Raw genomic sequence first — 18,396 nt, 5'->3', positions numbered from 1 at the left:
TACATAACCTATGAGGGGCGGCCTAGAAGAAAAACCTCGGGCCCTAGGATGGAGCGAGTTAGGTTCTATATATCAATCAAATTTCGCAGGACAGACTGACCAACCTACTGTATATTGGCCATCCCTGTCCAAATAGTAGTGAGATATGAATGTGTGACAGAACTCCTTGTTGCGGCTTTGCAGATCTACTCCATGGGGACCTGATCACATATGAAGCCACTGATGCTGCCATGGCTCGGACAGAGAGAGCCTTGATATGGCTCACCAGGTTCAAGCCCAACCTGGGCACAATAAAGAGATGCAATTTGTTAGCCAATTAAATAAAGTCTGTTTTGCAACTGTTTTGGCTATCCCCAATTTGCTGCTATAAAAAACCCCCAAAAAACCTGGGTGGACTTACTATGGGCTTCAGTCCGCTCCAGGTAGAAAGTCAAGGCTCTATTGCAATCCAACTGTGCGGTGCTTGTTCACACTTGGTGGACATGTAGCCAGGGAAAAAATGTTGGAATGATGATTGATTGGTCACACTCTGGAAGTAGGCTGCTGCTTTTAATGATTTCTCAGCTGGCACAGCGGCACAAAGAAAGCTCCTGGCCCCTGCCTGCACGGTGTTGCACCAACGAGACATAAGATTTGGCCCTACTATATCCGGCGAAGCTGAGAGTGCATTATAACAAATCAAACCCTATTTCTTACCTCCAAAGCGGAGGCTGATTGATTGGTTAGATAAAAGTCTGATACCATCATAGGCAAGATGTGTAAGAGCATTCTATCATACAAAACTTGGTATAAAGGCGGATAAATTACTGAAGTCACTGCCACTAAAAACACGACCTTCCAGTCAGGTACTTCAGGTCACAGGAGCACAATGGCTCAAAGGGAGCTTTCTAGCAGCTTGGAAAGAACTATGTTGAGGTCCCAAGAGACAGTGGGAGGCAAGATTGAAGCTTCAAATGAAGGCAGTCTCTATGTAAACCAGACACTAAAGGTCACATAGTAACATGAAAGTATCTAGTATATCCTGATACTTGAATCCTCTAGCGTTCATACCCTACCCTGAATGTTAGGAAGGGCGGGTAACAAATATTTAAAATAAACATAGTAATGATGTCAGATAAAAACCAAATGGTCTATCCAGCCTGGCCAGCAATTTGCTTCTGGTAACAACTGATACTCTTGTGCAGATTACTCTCATGCAGAAAAGTTACATCCCCCTTTTCTTCTTTTCAACTTCAAGCCTTTAGGGATCCGCAGAGTTTGTCCCATATACTTTTTGAATTCATTTACTGTTATCGTCCTCACCACTTCTTCTGGGAGGGCATTCCTATTTCCAATAAAACAATCTACATGTGTAAATAAAAGTGAATATATAAGATATGCTGCTGTACTAGAAGTAAGCATGGGAACCTCTGCTAGTATATAAACAATGAGTATTGAGCCTCTGAGGAGACTCCCCCAACTGACTTGCAGCAATACATTTCTTGGTAGTCTGGAGGGAAACATAGGGAGAAAACAGAGATAAAAAAGCAGCAAAAGTGAACTAAGCTGAAGTTGTTTCCCACTTTTGCTGCTTCTGGTAGGGCATCCCTTACGCTTGCATAGGATAGGACTGGTACTCACGGCTAAAATTTTTTAACAGGGATGAGATACCACCTAAATTTGATAGGATGATACTCATAAATACAAAGAAATACCCATTTTTATTTCCCCAACATCCCAAGATGGCTAAGTTTTACTCCATTTATTTCTTATTTATAGCTTTTACAATTATTACAAAGAATTCTTGTGCAAAAAAAAACCCACTCAAAAATAGCAATCAGACTTTGCATAAGGAAAATATTGATCAAACTTTAGTTCTCAATGAGAAGAGAGTACTCAAGAAGAGAGAAATTAAATTTAAGTACAAAGAAGACAACCAATCTTGGTATAAGGTTCAGCAAAATATATATACTCCATTTTACAGTACATCACTCCATTGTACCTGATCGACTGCTATGTATGCAGGCAGCATTTCAGGATTCTCACGCGTAACACATTCATATAGGACAGAGGAGAAGAGATCCAAGATTTCTTGTTTCTGAGGGGAAAAAATGTTTTGATAAAAGACCAATTATGACACAACTTTTAAAAGGAATTGAACAAACTGCCCCATTAGAAAGACTCAAGTATGTTGTGGAGAAAAATCTGCCCTTTTCTACAGTGTGAACCATCTGCTTAGTCCAATATACAGTACAGTGCTTGGGGGTGGGGGTGCATTGCATAAATGAAATGCTAATACCAATAAAGAAGATCATATGACACAATGAACTCTGGAAAATGGCATGCAGCTGATGGCTTTTAGCTAGATCATTAGTGTGTGCAGTAAATATACTGTGTTTGGCACTATTCCGTCAAGAAGGAGCCAAATGTCATGGCATATGGCACAAGCAGCAGCTCTGTACCAAAGTGTTGAATGAAGCAGCGCACTGAGGTGATAGCATCATACTTGGTTGCACACTGGAGTCTGGAAACAAGCCTGAAGACAGATATCTTAGTTATAAATCCAGTGTTGATATAGAAGCTGCAGTAATGGGATCAGAAAAGTAAACTCAGCCTTGGGATGCAATAGCTCTTGCTTCTAACACCTATTATGGTGCTCAGGTATGTAAGAGCTACATCAGTTAGAATTGATAGAACTGAACAGTTTTTGGCAAGATCACAATGTCCAAGAATAAGAAGCCTCTTGCAAATCTGATAATAAGGGGGAGCTAGGGCTGAAACAGTAGCATGAAGATTCAGATTCTGTCTTATACTTGTCTCCTGCTCATTGGTTATCTGAGGATGGGAAATACTGGAAGTGGGGCAGAGGAGATGTAGTCACTGTACACCAAACCCGCTCTAAGATACATGTATATAGAACTTGGGAAGGAACCACAGTCTGTTCCAACCCTCATGCATTTTATTTTTGCAATGACTGAGCAAAATGATGTAGGATGTGAAGTCACACTGACCACCAGTAGTAGTGAATGAAGGGTCATTGTACTTACACTAATACTTTATTGAATTATGTTTTCCCATTTATTGTAATATATGGTGAGTACTGGGACACCAGCAGAATGGCATGATCCTCAAACTGTTGGGTTGTCAACTTTTACCAGATAAGTCGGGACTTTTAAAATTATTTTGTGAAGTCAATTGTTCATCACATTTAGAAAGAAAAAGAAAAAGTGAAAAATCACACTAAAAAAAGTACACAGGTGTTTGAACTGGTTGCACATATTTTTTCAAAAATATTGGATGGAGGAGGTTTGGTTTATGATTATATTGACACAAATTGAGTTCACCCTGGTGGGGGTTTAAACTCATATATATGAAACCCTTCCTCCATCTTTCAAAATTTTTTTTTTCTTTCAATTTAAACAGCGAGGCAAATTCGGGTCACAATTTAGGCCCGATAGCCTCTTAGTGAAACAGTTGTGGTGTTTTGAATGAGATGACTCATAGTTTGTGAGCAATAAAGTGTTTATAGATTGAATGTAAAAATAATCTATAAGGGGAGATTGAGTGTCAAATGATCCTCAAACTGACATTATATTATACTTCAAATTTGAACTTTCTATGTTGCAATGAATTAAGATGGGACAAGTTTAGGTAAGAATAGAGGAGACTAGCCAGGAAAAATATAATGAAAAAGCTAGTTAATGATAAATGCTGGTGGGGCTAAAGAATGGTTGGTTTATTCTTTCATATTTGGTGGACCTGTCCAACTTTAAAGAGGTTTTGGACTACAGTACATCAGCTACTCAAAAATATAGGAGGCATTGAGATGCCTCCTTCTCTTAAATGTGCTCTTCTGAATATACTGGATGTACAGCTGGATCATTTTTTTCTTTTGCTGTCAGAACAGATTTTGTTAGCAGCTAAACGTGAGATTGCATACCGCTGGAAAATTTCCAATGGCCCTAATATTTTGGATATTATTAATTGGTTAGATCGGATATACAGATTGAGTAAGATCACAGCTTTTAAGAACCATACTACCACTAAATTTGATAAAGTTTGGTCCTCTTTTGAAAGATGGGAAACTTTCACCTACAGCCAGTCAGAGTTAATTCTAGTTGATGTGAATTATAATATAATGCTATACTTGTGCAGTGGCCCTATATCAATCAGTATTGAGAAATTACTACTTACCTGAAAATTTCCTTTTTGTTTAGGACAGACAAAGGAATCCAGAACCAGTGGGTTATGCACCTCTACCAGCAGATGGAGACGAGCAAACTGACATCACAGTACATAGAAACATAGAAATGACGGCAGAAGAAGACCAAACGGCCTATCCAGTCTGCCCAGCAAGCTACGCACTTTATCCACTTTTTTTATTTCCCTTTTTCTCTCTCCCACCTGTTACTATTGGCTTCCAGTACCCTCCGGCCCTAATTCCCCTCCACCCCACCACCGATGTAGAGAGCAGCGCCGTATCTGCATCCAAGTGAACATCCAGCTCAATTAGGGGTAGCAACCGCTGTAACAAGCAGGCCACACCCCTGCCCCATACTCTTACCCACCCCTGTTTTTTTTTTTTTGTTTGGTTTTTTTTTTGTTGGGTTTTTTTTTTTTGGAGATGGCAGCCCTCCATCCTTCCGCTCCGTGAAGGTTGAAAACCAACCACTGGCCACTGGCATCCCGCTCCGTGAATGTCTCTGTGGCTACTGCCGCTCCGTGCAGTGTTTTGCTGCCTCCTCTTTATTTACGCCCTCTAGACTTGATGGATCCACAGTGTTTATCCCACACCCCTTTGAAGTCCTTCACAGTTTTAGACTTCACCACTTCCTCCGGAAGGGCATTCCAGGCATCCACCACCCTTTCCGTGAAGAAATACTTCCTGACATTGGTTCTTAGTCTTCCTCCCTGGAGCCTCAGCTCGTGACCTCTGGTTCTGCTGATTTTTTTCTGACGGAAAAGGCTTGTCGTTGTCTTTGGATCATTAAAGTTTTTCAAGTATCTGAAAGTCTGAATCATATCACCCCTGCTCCTCCTTTCCTCCAGGGAGTACATATTTAGATTCTTCAATCTCTCCTCGTATGTCATCCGATGAAGACCCTCCACCTTCCTGGTCGCCTTTCTCTGTACCGCTTCCATCTTGTCTCTGTCTCTTTGGAGATACGGTCTCCAGAACTGAACACAGTACTCCAGGTGAGGCCTCACCAAGGACCTGTACAAGGGGATAATCACTTCCCTTTTCTTACTCGATATTCCTCTCTCTATGCAGCCCAGCATTCTTCTGGCTTTTGCTATCGCCTTGTCGCATTGTTTCGCAGACTTCATATCATTAGACACTATCACCCCAAGGTCCCTCTGCTGCTCCGTGCACATCAGCCTTTCCCCCCCCATCGAATACAGTTCATTCGGATTTCCACTCCCCATATGCATGACTTTGCACTTCTTGGCATTGAATCTCAGCTGCCATATCTTCGACCACTCTTCCAGTTTCCTTAAATCCCGTCTCATTCTCTCCACTCCTTCCGGCGTGTCCACTCTGTTGCAGATCTTAGTGTCATCCGCAAAAAGACAAACCTTGCCTTCTATCCCGTCCGCAATGTCGCTCACAAAGATATTGAACAGGACCGGTCCCAACACCGATCCTTGCGGTACACCACTTAAAACTGCTCTCTCTTCAGAGAAAGTGCCATTTACCATCACAAAATACCATCACTGCAGGAGTATATATACTCCTGCAGTGACATCAGCCTGCCAATATTCTTTTCAAAAGCAACTGTGTACAGACTAGCAAAAAACTTGTTTAAAAACAGACAAGCAATACTGTACTCAAACAACAAGAAACACTGAGCTCAGACAAAGAATGTATTAACACTAGTTTAGGGACTGGATTAACACTTACCAGTATTCCCTGGAAACTCATAGCCATGCAGGAGGACCATAGCACATTCATTTGGCAGCCACTGTTGTTGCATTGTCTGGCATTATTCAGACCGCTCAACCCTGCAGCTACCCTGCAAACATGCCAACCAGACCGTCCAGGCTTCCAGCCGATTGATTTTCAAGAGAGACTCCTCTGTATTCCAGCACCCTTGCACCGTTAGTTCCTGACATTGAGCTCTCCTACCTTGGAGCCTCACATCTGTCTTGAGTTCCAACCAGTCTGGCAATGTCAGGGAGACTCCCTTTCTCAGATGATCCACTTGCAACCACCACAGGAGATAAGAGCAGACTTCCATCAGCAGGTGGAGCCAAATCGAATAATCCTGAGACTGCGGGTTCAATATAGATAGCAGGGAACGCTGAAGTGGATGCATATGCACCCTTGTCCATGATACTACTTCCAGGGTTGCCATCATCAACCCGAGCACCTGTAGATAGGACCGCACTGTTGGGCGTATAGTGTTCACCAAGAGACACACCTGCGCCTCAACTTCTGAATACAAGCTTTGGAAGAAAGACTTTGCCTTGCTTCGTGTCAAACGACTGAGATGTTTGAAGACTGCTTTTGGCTAGGTTCACCATCCATCCAAGCTCCTGTAAGAAGATCACCTTGCGGGTCACTAGATGGCTCTCTTCCAGAGACTTCGCCCAAAACAACCAGTCGTCTAAATATGGGTGTACAAGGATCCCATCCACTCTCTGTTCCACTGCCTCCACCAGCATAACCTTGGAAAAGGTTCTGGGAGTGGTGGCTAGACCAAAAGGCAGCACCCAAAATTGATAATGGCACCCCCCAGCACAGCAAAACATAGAAAATGTTGGTGCTCCAATCAGATAGGAATATGGAGGTACGCCTCAGACAGATCCAAAGAAGTTAGAAATTCTCCCAACTGTACAGCCATTATCACTGAGTGCAGTGTTTCCATATAAAAATGAGTCACCTGCAAATGATAGTTGACCCTGTTGAAATACAGGACAGGGCAAAAGGAGCCCTCCTTCTTGGGCACAATGAAACAGATGGAATATGAACCCGTATTTTCTCGACACATGGGAACTGAAACCACAGCCCTCAAACTGAGGAGCCTTGACAGTGTACACTCCACCGCCTGCTTCTTCTGCGGGGAATGTCAGGGAGACACCATGAACACGTCCCGAGGAACACTGTGAAACTCTAGTGCACATTCTTCTCGTATCACTTTCAAGACCCACTGCTCCGATGTGATGTCCCCCTATCTCTTGTTCCCAGGGATGTGTCAGCAAACTTTCATCGGAAAGCTGTACTACCTGAACCCCCACCTTGCCTGGGCTGTCTGGGATGAAAGGACTGAAACCTGCCAAAAGGCCGTGTCTTCTGAAAAGTCATTTCTCTGTAGGGACGAAAACGCTTGGAACCTCTGAGACGACCCCTCATACTGAAGGGGTGCAGCAACTGCTTCGTATTCTCTGTCAACTGGGGAACCTAGATTCGCCCCACTTACTGGCCAGCTTCTCCAATTTGCTTCTAAACAAGAGCAAATCTTTATAGGGCAATTTTGTAAGGTTAGCCTTGGATGTCACATCAGCCGACCAATTTCTCAGCCATAACTGGTATCTGGCCGCTATTACTGAAGTCATTCCTCTGGCCGAGGTGTGGACGAAATTGCAGCCCACATCTGCTAAGAAGGCGGCGGCATGTTCTATAACTGCTCTGGAAGTCACTCCAGAGTTATCAACCTCCTGAGAGAGAAGCAAACAAGAGTGAGCCACCAGGGAACAACAGGAAGTTATTGCAAGGTCATTGCCACCATTTCAAATGCTTGCTGAAGGATGGCCTCAGTTTTCCCATTATGCATATCCTTCAAGGCCACTCCTCCCTCTACAGGAATAGTCGTCTGCTTAGAAATGGCACAGACAAGCACATCCACTTTCAGGAAATGCAAGCGCTCTCTCTCACTACTGGATCCAGGGGGTATAGGCCTTCCAAGGTCTGACCCCCTTTAAAATTTGCCTCCGGGGCACCCCATTCAAGATCAATCAATTCTTGAATGGCCTCCATAACCAGGAAAAAACAAGACGCTTTATGCAAAAGAAACTAAAATGGGATTTTGTTTTCGTCCAAGACATGGCATATGCCCCAGGAACTCCCAGCATCTTCAACGTCTGGGAAATCAGAGCCAGCAATTCATCATAAGAACATAAGAACATGCCATACTGGGTCAGACCAAGGGTCCATCAAGCCCAGCATCCTGTTTCCAACAGTGGCCAATCCAGGACATAAGAACCTGACAAGTACCCAAAAACTAAGTCTATTCCATGTTACCGTTGCTAGTAATAGTGGTGGTTATTAGTCCAGGAACTTATCCAATCCTTTTTTAAACACAGCTATACTAACTGCACTAACCACATCCTCTGGCAACAAAATTCCAGAGTTTAATTATGCGTTGAGTGAAAAAGAATTTTCTCTGATTAGTTTTAAATGTGCCACAAGCTAACTTCATGGAGTACCCCCTAGTCTTTCTATTATCCGAAAGAGTAAAAAAAACGATTCACATCTACCCGTTCTAGACCTCTATCATATCCCCCCTCAGCCGTCTCTTCTCCAAACTGAAAAGTCCTAACCTCTTTAGTCTTTCCTCATAGGGGAGCTGTTCCATTCCCTTTATCATTTTGGTAGCCCTTCTCTGTACCTTCTCCATCGCAATTATATCTCTTATCGCAATAATATCTCTTAAGAAAGAACTGCAACATAGTCCTATGCGGTTATGAAAGAACCGCAACATAGTCCTAACCACTTTAGTCTTTCCTCATAGGGGAGCTGTTCCATTCCCTTTATCATTTTGGTAGCTCTTCTCTGTACCTTCTCCATCGCAATTATATCTCTTATGAAAGAACCGCAACATAGTCCTATACGGCTCTAATCCCAGAGGAATTTCACCATCCTCTAGAGAGTCAGGATCTGCTCTATCATCAGTGCCTCCCCCCGGATTCCTATCAGGGACACCTGCTGCTCGAGGAGCACCTCGGCACTTAAACGCAGTACCAGAAGTGGGAGAGGCCACCGCCTGAGAAACTGAGCTGATAGAGCAAGGATTGCAATCCTTGAGAAAATTCTACCCAAGAAAAGGCAGAAGGATCCATGCCAAAACCAGGCTGCTTTTGTGAGGTACCCACTGAGCTGCTGTCCCCTGCTGAGGAACCAGTCCAGGGAGTTCCAAGGTCAGGCAACCTTCCTGATATATCCTTAACCAGGTAAACATCAGGCTGGGAGAACCCAGGCTAAGTAAAATCGAATGAATATAATTCCCCTGAGCCTTTAAGCAGCACTGGCATAAGTTAGAGGGCACTCCAGGCAGCACAGAGAGAAGGGTGCTCAGGTTTCTTAGTCACCAACACCATTAATCCATCAGTATGCTTAACAGGCAACTGAAGATGTTCGTCCAGCCGAGTTCCCGCTGAAAAAATGTATGCGCTCAAATTGTATGTGCACAAAATTTAAGCAGCCCAAGTTTTGTGTGCCAAAAAGCTAAGTGCACTGTCACCATGCCAAACCTTGGCATACAACAGATATGTGTGAGAATGTGTGCACAGGCCACGAGCACAATATGGATGCACAGCAGGATGCACACTCACGTACCAATGATCCTGTAGAGGGCAGCCGAATGTGCAGAAAATAGCCCGTGAAAACGCTGCCACGGCCTACCACGAGGCACACAAAAAAAGAAATCTAACAGCAGGGCCTAGCCCACCTGTGCCGCTCAACCTGCCAGGCTGACCAGTTCCCCTAACCCCCTCAGGAGCGGGAATGAACGTGGAGATGGCGTGCCAAGCATGGAGACCGGAGGAAGTCCTAAACTAACCCCTCTTCTCTGTCTCTTTCTATTTTTTTTTTTTAATTTACCTGATCTCAGCCTTCCCAGTCGAGAGCAAGAGATGGTTTCCGGCTGTGGGGAGAGAGGGCATATACCATCACTGCCACGCTCTGCTTCCTGCACCCGCTGCCTTTCAGCTACTTAATTCAGCTAAGTCCACACCGGCCTACAACCAGCTACCGGAACAAGGCACTCATCTGAGGGACCATGGAAATCACCTCAGGAATTCTCAACTGGGGGAGGGACCATTAGGTATCACCGCAGGACAGCAGGGCAATACAAATTTCCAATTAATTCTCTTCTAAATCTGAAGCAATCCCCAGTAGGGAAATGCACGTCCACCATCTGCTGGAGAACACTGGCAGGCTGTCACTGCAGGATTATATATACTGTGACGTCAGTTTTCTCCTTCTCCATCTGCTGGTAGAGGTGCATAACCTACTGGTTCTGGATGCTAAGAAATGGCTTATCATCATTATTATTATTATATTTGATATTGGCCTGAGGATGTTGGGTAGATTGACTGGGGTAGGGTTTTGATGGTTTTACAAATGTGTTACACTTGTGCTTTTGTATTATATTGATACTCAAGCTGGCTCGACCAGTCCCTTCAATTCAGTCCATCCACCCGCCCCACCAGAACAACTCTTAAAGGCACTCTTCACATCCCATCTCTCAAGAGCGCTTACCTCACCTCAACAAGGGATCGTGCCCTCAATTGCTGGCCCCAGCCGTTGGAATGCACTACCCACGAATCTCCGCCTTGAGTCTTGAGCCTTGCACCATCAAATTTATTTAATTCTTTTATATTCAAGTATACATATTTTAAATTCAAGAAAAAGCTAAAGATCTGGCTTTTCAATCAGGCTTTCACAGACTAGGTCCATGCCCATTAAATCACCTCCACAAACGTATGCCTACAAGTTAATAACCTTCTATGTTATGTTAACATTTTTATTTTTTCCTTCTCTTCTATTTAGTTTACTCTAGTCATTTCACTATGTCGTCCCCTCCCCTCATCCCTGTTCATTGTACTTTCCATCTACTGTTTGATGTAAACCGATATGATGTACCCACTAATATCGGTATAAAAAAAGCCTCTAAATAAAATAAATAAATACCCTTATATCTTTTTGCTGAACATGTATACTACAATAAAATTTAAACTGAAAAAAAAAAATGAAAAAGCTATATACAAAATGTATACTATACTCAGGGTTAACACATTTGTTTTTAGTTTTCAAAGATAAAAACTAAAACCTGGAGGAAAGATAGCAATTTTGCTTACCTGTGAACAGGGTTCTCCATAAAGACCATGATGAACTAGCCATTATGCGTAGGTGACATCTAATGGTGCCAACAGAGATCCAGTGCTCAGAAAAGACTTCATGTGAGGAATTCCTGTACATGCGTGCTGTCTCATGAGCCCCTCAGTCTCTTCCAGATCTTAAGCTTAAGAGAGGTAGTTGATTCTCCAGGGTGATGGGTGGGTATTAAGAATGGCTAATCCATTCTGTAATTTATAGAGAACTTTGTTTATAGGCAAGCAACCTTGCTTTCTCTGTCAACAAGCAGAAATGAATTAGCCATTACCAATGATGGTTGCAATCCAGCCCCACCAGAGGAGAGTGGACTATGGGGTGAACAGGCTGTGCAGAACTGCTTGTCCAAAGTTACTGTCTCCTCAGCACTGTTCCCTCTAATTTGTGTGCATGCACAGAGGTCATGAACCCTGCATACACAGCAAAACATGAAATTTACATTTTACTGACTCATAGGGCACAAATTTGAACTTGGCTTATGAAAAGTTGCACAGAAAATTTTTTTTACACATGCAGTCTTTCAAAAATTTGAGGGGCATGCTTTATAAACAATAGTGGGATCTAAAGAAGTGCACAGAAAAGTGGAGGTAATTTTTAAACAAGTTTACACATGTAAAAGTAACATTATTGTAGCAATTTTCAAAAGCCAATTTACGTGATTAAATTGCACTTTTGCATATAAAACCTATTGACAATTCAATAGAATATATTGTAGCAATTTTCAAAAGCCTACTTAATCTGCTTAAAGTGCATTTACACATGTAAAACCCAGTTTTAAGCAGTTTTTGAAAATCTGGCCCAGTAGCAGCTTTGCAAATATTTTCACTGGAAATGGCCCTGAGATAAACCTTGACTGAAAGCCTGAGAATGAAACTGAAACAAGTTCCTCAAGCCACAGGAGAAGAGATCCAAATGGCTGGTCCCACTCCAAGTCAAGAACCTTTTTCACCTGAAACAGTAGCATTTTCTGGTTGATGGCTTTTTAGCTATCAAAACACCTTCCACATCCTTCGGAAAGCATAAGGAGATTACTATGTGCTCAACATCTATGCTGTGAGGGCCACAGATGGAAGGCTGATATGAAAGAACCTGCTGTCCTCCTGTAAAATGAGAGTTGGAGATATCCCATGGAAGCAGAAACTGAACCAATAGATGGACAAAATATGGATGCCACACTTGCCATGGCCAAGCTGGTGAGCTTTGACTTGAAAACCTTCTGGATACTCCTGGTGCTAAGAGGATTTGGTGGGTACATATACAGTAGACAGCATTCTAGTTTAGCAGAAAAGCATCAGGAGCTGATCTGAAACTGCTAAAATTCATGGAGGAGAACTTTGTTTTACTTTCCTATCGACTTCTAAGGCAATGAAGTTGATTACTGCTTTTCCCTAACAACTGAACAAGTAGTCCATGACTGTTTGATCCAAGTACCTTTCATATGGTTTTAACACTCTGCTGAGGCAGACCACCAATGTATTTTTGGATTCCTGGAAAGTAGGTTGCTTTGAGATAAGTATTGTGATGTCCTGCCCATGACACCACAAATGCTTATGGTCCTCCAGCAGACAGCATAAGAGCCCGCACTTCCCTGCTTATTTAGAACATGGCCACTTGGTTGTCCTACTGGATTAAAATTTTATTTCCTGAGAGGAGGTGAGAGAAAGCTGTAAGAGCATAGCGAATGACTCACAATTCCAGGTGACTAATTTGCAAATGATTTTCCATAAGGGACCATAATCCCTGGGTCCATGTCACGCAAGAATATGCCTCCCACCACTTGGAGGAGGAAGCAGTAGACAGAGTCACTTAAGTGATTAGACTGGTAGCAAGAAACCCATCTTTAGGACTTTACTATCCATCCCACAGGATCCATGTTCTTATCTAGGAGTTCATGGAAATTTGGTGTAATAATAGTTTATTGAGCTGATCCCATTGTCTTTGAAAATCTCACTGAAGGCCCCACATGTGTAGATGAGTCAGAGATACCACACGTATCGTGTGAGCGATCAGAACCAGGACCGACCTTGCCAACACTCAAGTCCTGTTGAAAGTCATCATCAGTGTGGCCATTGTGAATTATGCACACAATCTTTTCAAGACCCCCACCTGGACATATCCCACATCTCGATTTACAATACATTTTAATTTTTCCACCACTTGTGAGTCTAACAATGTAATTTACATCATTCAGTGTCCCTGCCCTTTGGTCTATGTTGGTAGAACGAAGCACATGATTTTCACTTGCATCCGTGAACACAGAAGTAAAGAACAAGCCCCAATTGTTGGTCTGTATTTCCTACAATCATATTTTTGAGGATCTTCAATGGGGTATCATAGATGCAGTGATCCCTTCTCATCATTGAGGTGACACTGTTTCAGTTTTTAATTATAAGGAATAGTAATGGATTTTTCATCTCAACACAGTATCACCTCATGATTTAAATGAACAAACTGAATGGAATTCCTTATCATAACAATCCTTTTTATTGAACAAATTGACTGTGTTCATTATAATTTTCTCATATTATACTTTTATTAGTCATGGTCATCAGTGGCAATGTGATGTCTTTTTTTCATCATGTTTTTAAAAATATGACGTTAACATGCAGTGTCTTGTCATATTGATGGGGCTTTCAATGAACAGCCGTTTGCAAACTGTGGGAATTATAAGCTTTGCCAGCAAGCCATTTCATCAGGGTTTAACACTAACTTCCCTTATCCCTGACCTTTGCATTGAATAAAGCATCACTTGTGCTTAAGCCTCTCTGCCTAGGAGAGGATACCTGACTGTAATGTATTTCTCTGGCTTATAATTAACCCTGATAGCCTGAAAGAAGGGCTGGGTGTTCCCTAGTCAGAGGCAGGACAAAGACAGGAGGTATAGGATTCAGCAGCCAATGAAATGATCCGTACACCCCCCCTGAGCCAAGCCAATAGTGTAGTGATACGTCTGTTGCTATGTGGAAAGGAGCCAATCATGTGATGACACATCATCTGCTTTTGAATGTATGCACAATAAAAAGAGAACCCTCGGGAGGGCTCGGCTTTTCCTTTTCCTGCCTGCCATGAAACCTGCCTGATGTGTCTTCTTTGCCTCCATATTCAATACAAACAATAGAGGTAAAATGTTGCAATTTTTGTTCTAGACATATATGCTAATTAATGACTTATTTTAGAACCACAAGCACATCAAAGTTCTCATCCCCACCACTTCCCGGGCCACCTCCCTTCTCTATAGTTTTTTACCTAGATTCCTGCACTCTCCCCCTGGTTTTCTACCAATATTCATCTCCTGGTTTTCTACCAATATTCTTCTCCTCCCCCTCGATACTAGATCTCCCTTAATTCCCGGCATTTTCCTGCTATACCCCTTTCATCATCCTACAGATAATAATCCTGTAGTGAACTTTTTGAGGGACTTCAGAGCTCCTGATGGAGATGGACTTAACACCCACCAAGCTCCAAGCATGGGAATATGCAGACTCCCTGCTGACAATGTTGTGCCATCACTAATGCAAGGCATTTCGAGGATGCTGTGAGGCCAAACAGAACACTCTTTACTGGTAGTGCATATCCTTCACCACAAACCTGAGGGATGAATAGGAATGTGTGCATAAGCATCTTTTAATTCCAGAATACACAACCAATCCCTCAATTAAATGAAAGGAAGAATCATCTAAAGGGAGTTCATCTTAAACTTCTTCTGAACCATCAGTTTTTGTTCAGTGCTTATAAATCCCATATAGACCTCAATCCCCCTGACTTTTTAAAAAATTTTATCATTTAAGTTTTTATTCAGAATCATAACAAACATGGCCAATAATTCAAATTACATCAACCACATAAGCAAAAATCCATAATCATTGCCTTAAAAAGTTACAAAGATAATCATTAAATTTTACAAATATTTTTTTTCATCCCCCTCCCCATCCCCTGCAGAAAAAAGAAACAATAACCAGGGTATTACAAGTGAACCTACAGGCAATCCATGGATCATTCTCTTCTAGAGCTCTTACTCTAATCTTCAAATGGCTTCTAAATGGATTGAAAAATTGTCACACTATCTTCTCCGCAAAGCTGTTTATTCCATTTGATAAACAGTTCATAGGTACTTCTGGAGAGGAGAAACACTTGGTACATCCTTGCATTTCCAGTATAATACAATTTCACAATTAGCCGCTATTAAAAGTTGCTTGTTACCTAGTTTAAACAGAGTATCAAGTGTTGGTAGGCAAAAAAGAAAAATCTTTAATTTCCAAGAAAAAGCATACCCTTTAGCTATTCTCAAGAATATTAGCAGATGTAGTATATTTAGCCATTATATTCTTGGGAATTACAAAATTAAATTCCTGTTTCCATGAGACTTAATGTTTCAAATTACCACCTATAGGTACAATAAAAAGGTTTTATATATCTTAAAAATAAGACCTTTAGATTTCTGGTTTTTCACTATAGACTAAAAGCCACTCCTTTCCTGAATCATAATGCCCCTTACTTCCTTTTAATCTAAAAAATGAAAAATTTGAAAATAATGAAGCCAATCTCAAGCTTGGTTATTTCTCACACAATTGCTCAAACAAATACATTTTTTGTTGCTCAAATTAAAGTCCAAACCATGAAAGCCCCAGTTTTCCCCACCCTTTAAATCAGTGGTTTTCAACCCTGTCCTGGAGACCCCCCCAGCCAGTCGGGTTTTCATGATATCCACAATGAATATGCATGAGAGAAAATTTGCATACACTGCCTCCATAACATGCAAATTTTCTCTCATGCATATTCATTGTGGATATCATGAAAACCCGACTGGCTGGGGGGGTCCCCAGGACAGGGTTGAGAACCACTGCTTTAAATAAACATGATCAAAGTCCTGCAGGAAAATGCTTATAGCAGCACACAGGAGAAAGAGGGAACAACCACCTACTCCAATTGCTACAACCAACAATTGCTACTCCTGTCATATAGGTATCCCAGAGCCAGCCAGTCATACTCGTAAATGGATTAAGAGGATATCTAGGTTCCTGGGTCATAAGAAAAAGCCATACATAACAATTTAGTGGTATTTCTCCCAACTCTTGTTCAATTCTTACCCATTGCTTCAATTTACAATATATATGCCAATTCACTAAAAGTTTTAACTGAGAAACTAAAAACTAACTTTTGATATTATGCACCCCCAAGCTGCCCTGAGTCCTGGACTGGTAGAATACATACTTTGCTACTCTAAGAGGCTTTTTTTCTCCAAATATAGCTGAATATCCTTTTCTGTACACACATTAATGTGCATCATATTAGGAATCCTCACTGACAGTGGAAAGAAGAAAAAACATGGAAATACACTCACCTTAAAGCAGGCCACCCACCAAAACCATGAAAAATGTAGCCGAAACCAATTCTCCAGGCCCCTGGTTAGTGAGCTGATTAATGGTGTATAACTGGCCTGTGGCAGGTCATGCCTATCTACTGATATTCTCACCCCTAGTTACGATATATTCTTCAGAGCCATTCTGAAGGGTGTCTTCTGCAAACTGATTATCAAGGTTCCTTTACTGTTATATTTAAAACCTCGGATTTACCTGTGTTAACCTAAATCCAGCCACCTTCCCATAACTATGCAGCTCAAGTCAAAATTGGGAGAGATAACAAGAGGTTAACCACTGTAACCATATCATCTACAAATAATGATATCTTGTATTCTTCCTTTCCCATTCTGACCCCCTTAATATCTATACTTCTCTGTACTCTTTCTGCAAATGGTTCCATTATCATGGCAAACAGCAAAGGGGATAATGGGCACCCCTGCCTTGTTCCCCTATATAAAGGGAAAGTATTAGTATATCTCCCATTTACTTTACACATGCTTCTGGTGCTAAATAAAGAATTTTATCCATCTCTAAAATTTTTCTTCTCTGTACCTTAAACATGAAACTCCATTACACTCTGTCAAATGCTTTCTCTGCATCAACAGATAACAGTATGGGAAAATATTCCTTCTGCACCAATGATATCAGATTGAGAAACTGAGGCCTTAAAACCCAATTGATCCTCATGAATTGAATCAGGAGCCAACCCTGACAACCAATTCTAGCCAAACTTTTAACATCTATAATAAGCAAGGAGATTGGTCTATAAGAACCTACCTTTACCCTCCTTAGACAAGAAAGTTATGCCTGCTAATTTCATGAGGGAGAACCCCTTCCACAGATATAACATTATATAATGAATGCAGGGATACACAAGCAAATTACAAAACCTTTTATAAAACCTGGCTGTAAATCTGTCTAATCCTGGAGATTTGTCAGATTTAATTGCTTTAATTTGTTATAAAATTTCCTGAAATCTCCCTATTTAATCTCAATTGGATTTCTGGGGCCAGCACAGATACATTAACACTAGCCAAGCATTTATCCATTTCAGATTCCACATAACTAGAATCTAGTGCATATAGTTCTTGGTAAAACTGAGAATATCTGCTATTAAGACACTAGTCCGAGGAAGCACCGTTCTCAGGCAGCCATTTCCATCTGTGAAGTTACTTTCCCCCAATCTTCCTGACTCTGTTTTTGCCAATTAAGAAATACTGGGAATAGAATCCCTGGCCACACTCCTGGGCAGGTACAGGTCCAATTGCCTTCTTAATAAGAAGTGACTCCATTTCCAACTGTGGTTGGGCAGATAGAGAAGAGTGAGTTGAAGACCAAAATCTGTTGGATTGACAGAGAATGAAGGAAAGTTAAGAGGTAGCCATATTCCACAATTTTCAGGACATGGTGATCCAGAATCATATCCAAAAGAAGGACTGAACCCTTCTCCCCACCAGAAGAGATAGGATGGTGGGTCTCAATCATCAAAAACTAGTGCCTGACTTAGGCTACATCTGCTGCTGTGCTTTGGGCTGATGCCTTTCCCTCTGCTAACCTCAAGCAGGCAGCTGCTGAAGAGTGGGAGGAGCTCGATGACATTGAAAAGGGCGGAAGGTATATTTCTGAAAGAATGGGTGCTTGTAAGAATATAACACCCAGCCGGCCTAGGTAGCCACACTGTGGCCGAGCCCCCTTACCTCACGGCCTTTCTACTCGCTGCTGCATGCTATGGATGGCATATCCCAGACCCGCCTGCACATTCCCCTAGGCATGTGTATGTTTTTGCTGCTTTTAAAGGGACTACATGGGAAAGTCTCAGCTGGCAGTCCTTGATGATGTCACCAGCCTTTACTATTTAAGGGCTGACTCTGCGGTAATACAGCTGCCTCAGCAACAGGTCTTCCTGCATGTTTACTGGTGTTGCCTTGTTCCTTACCTCCTGCC

General features: G+C 42.0%; 1 protein-coding gene across 1 annotated transcript in view; it reads right to left on the bottom strand.

The window, feature by feature from the left end:
* Positions 1-1,387: 1,387 nt before the first annotated feature.
* ANAPC1 (anaphase promoting complex subunit 1) overlaps positions 1,388-18,396 on the bottom strand; it is a 540,434-nt gene continuing 523,425 nt past the window's right edge. Inside the window, exons 29-30 of the mRNA XM_029596802.1 lie at positions 1,982-2,077; positions 1,388-1,489 (exon numbers count right to left, since the gene is read on the bottom strand). Coding sequence (XP_029452662.1) covers positions 1,388-1,489; positions 1,982-2,077 — 198 coding nt within the window. The remainder of the gene's footprint in view (positions 1,490-1,981; positions 2,078-18,396) is intronic.

The sequence above is a fragment of the Rhinatrema bivittatum genome, chromosome 3 (assembly GCF_901001135.1).
Source record: "Rhinatrema bivittatum chromosome 3, aRhiBiv1.1, whole genome shotgun sequence".
Taxonomy (NCBI): domain Eukaryota; kingdom Metazoa; phylum Chordata; class Amphibia; order Gymnophiona; family Rhinatrematidae; genus Rhinatrema; species Rhinatrema bivittatum.
This window is presented reverse-complemented; position numbering and strand designations above follow the sequence as displayed.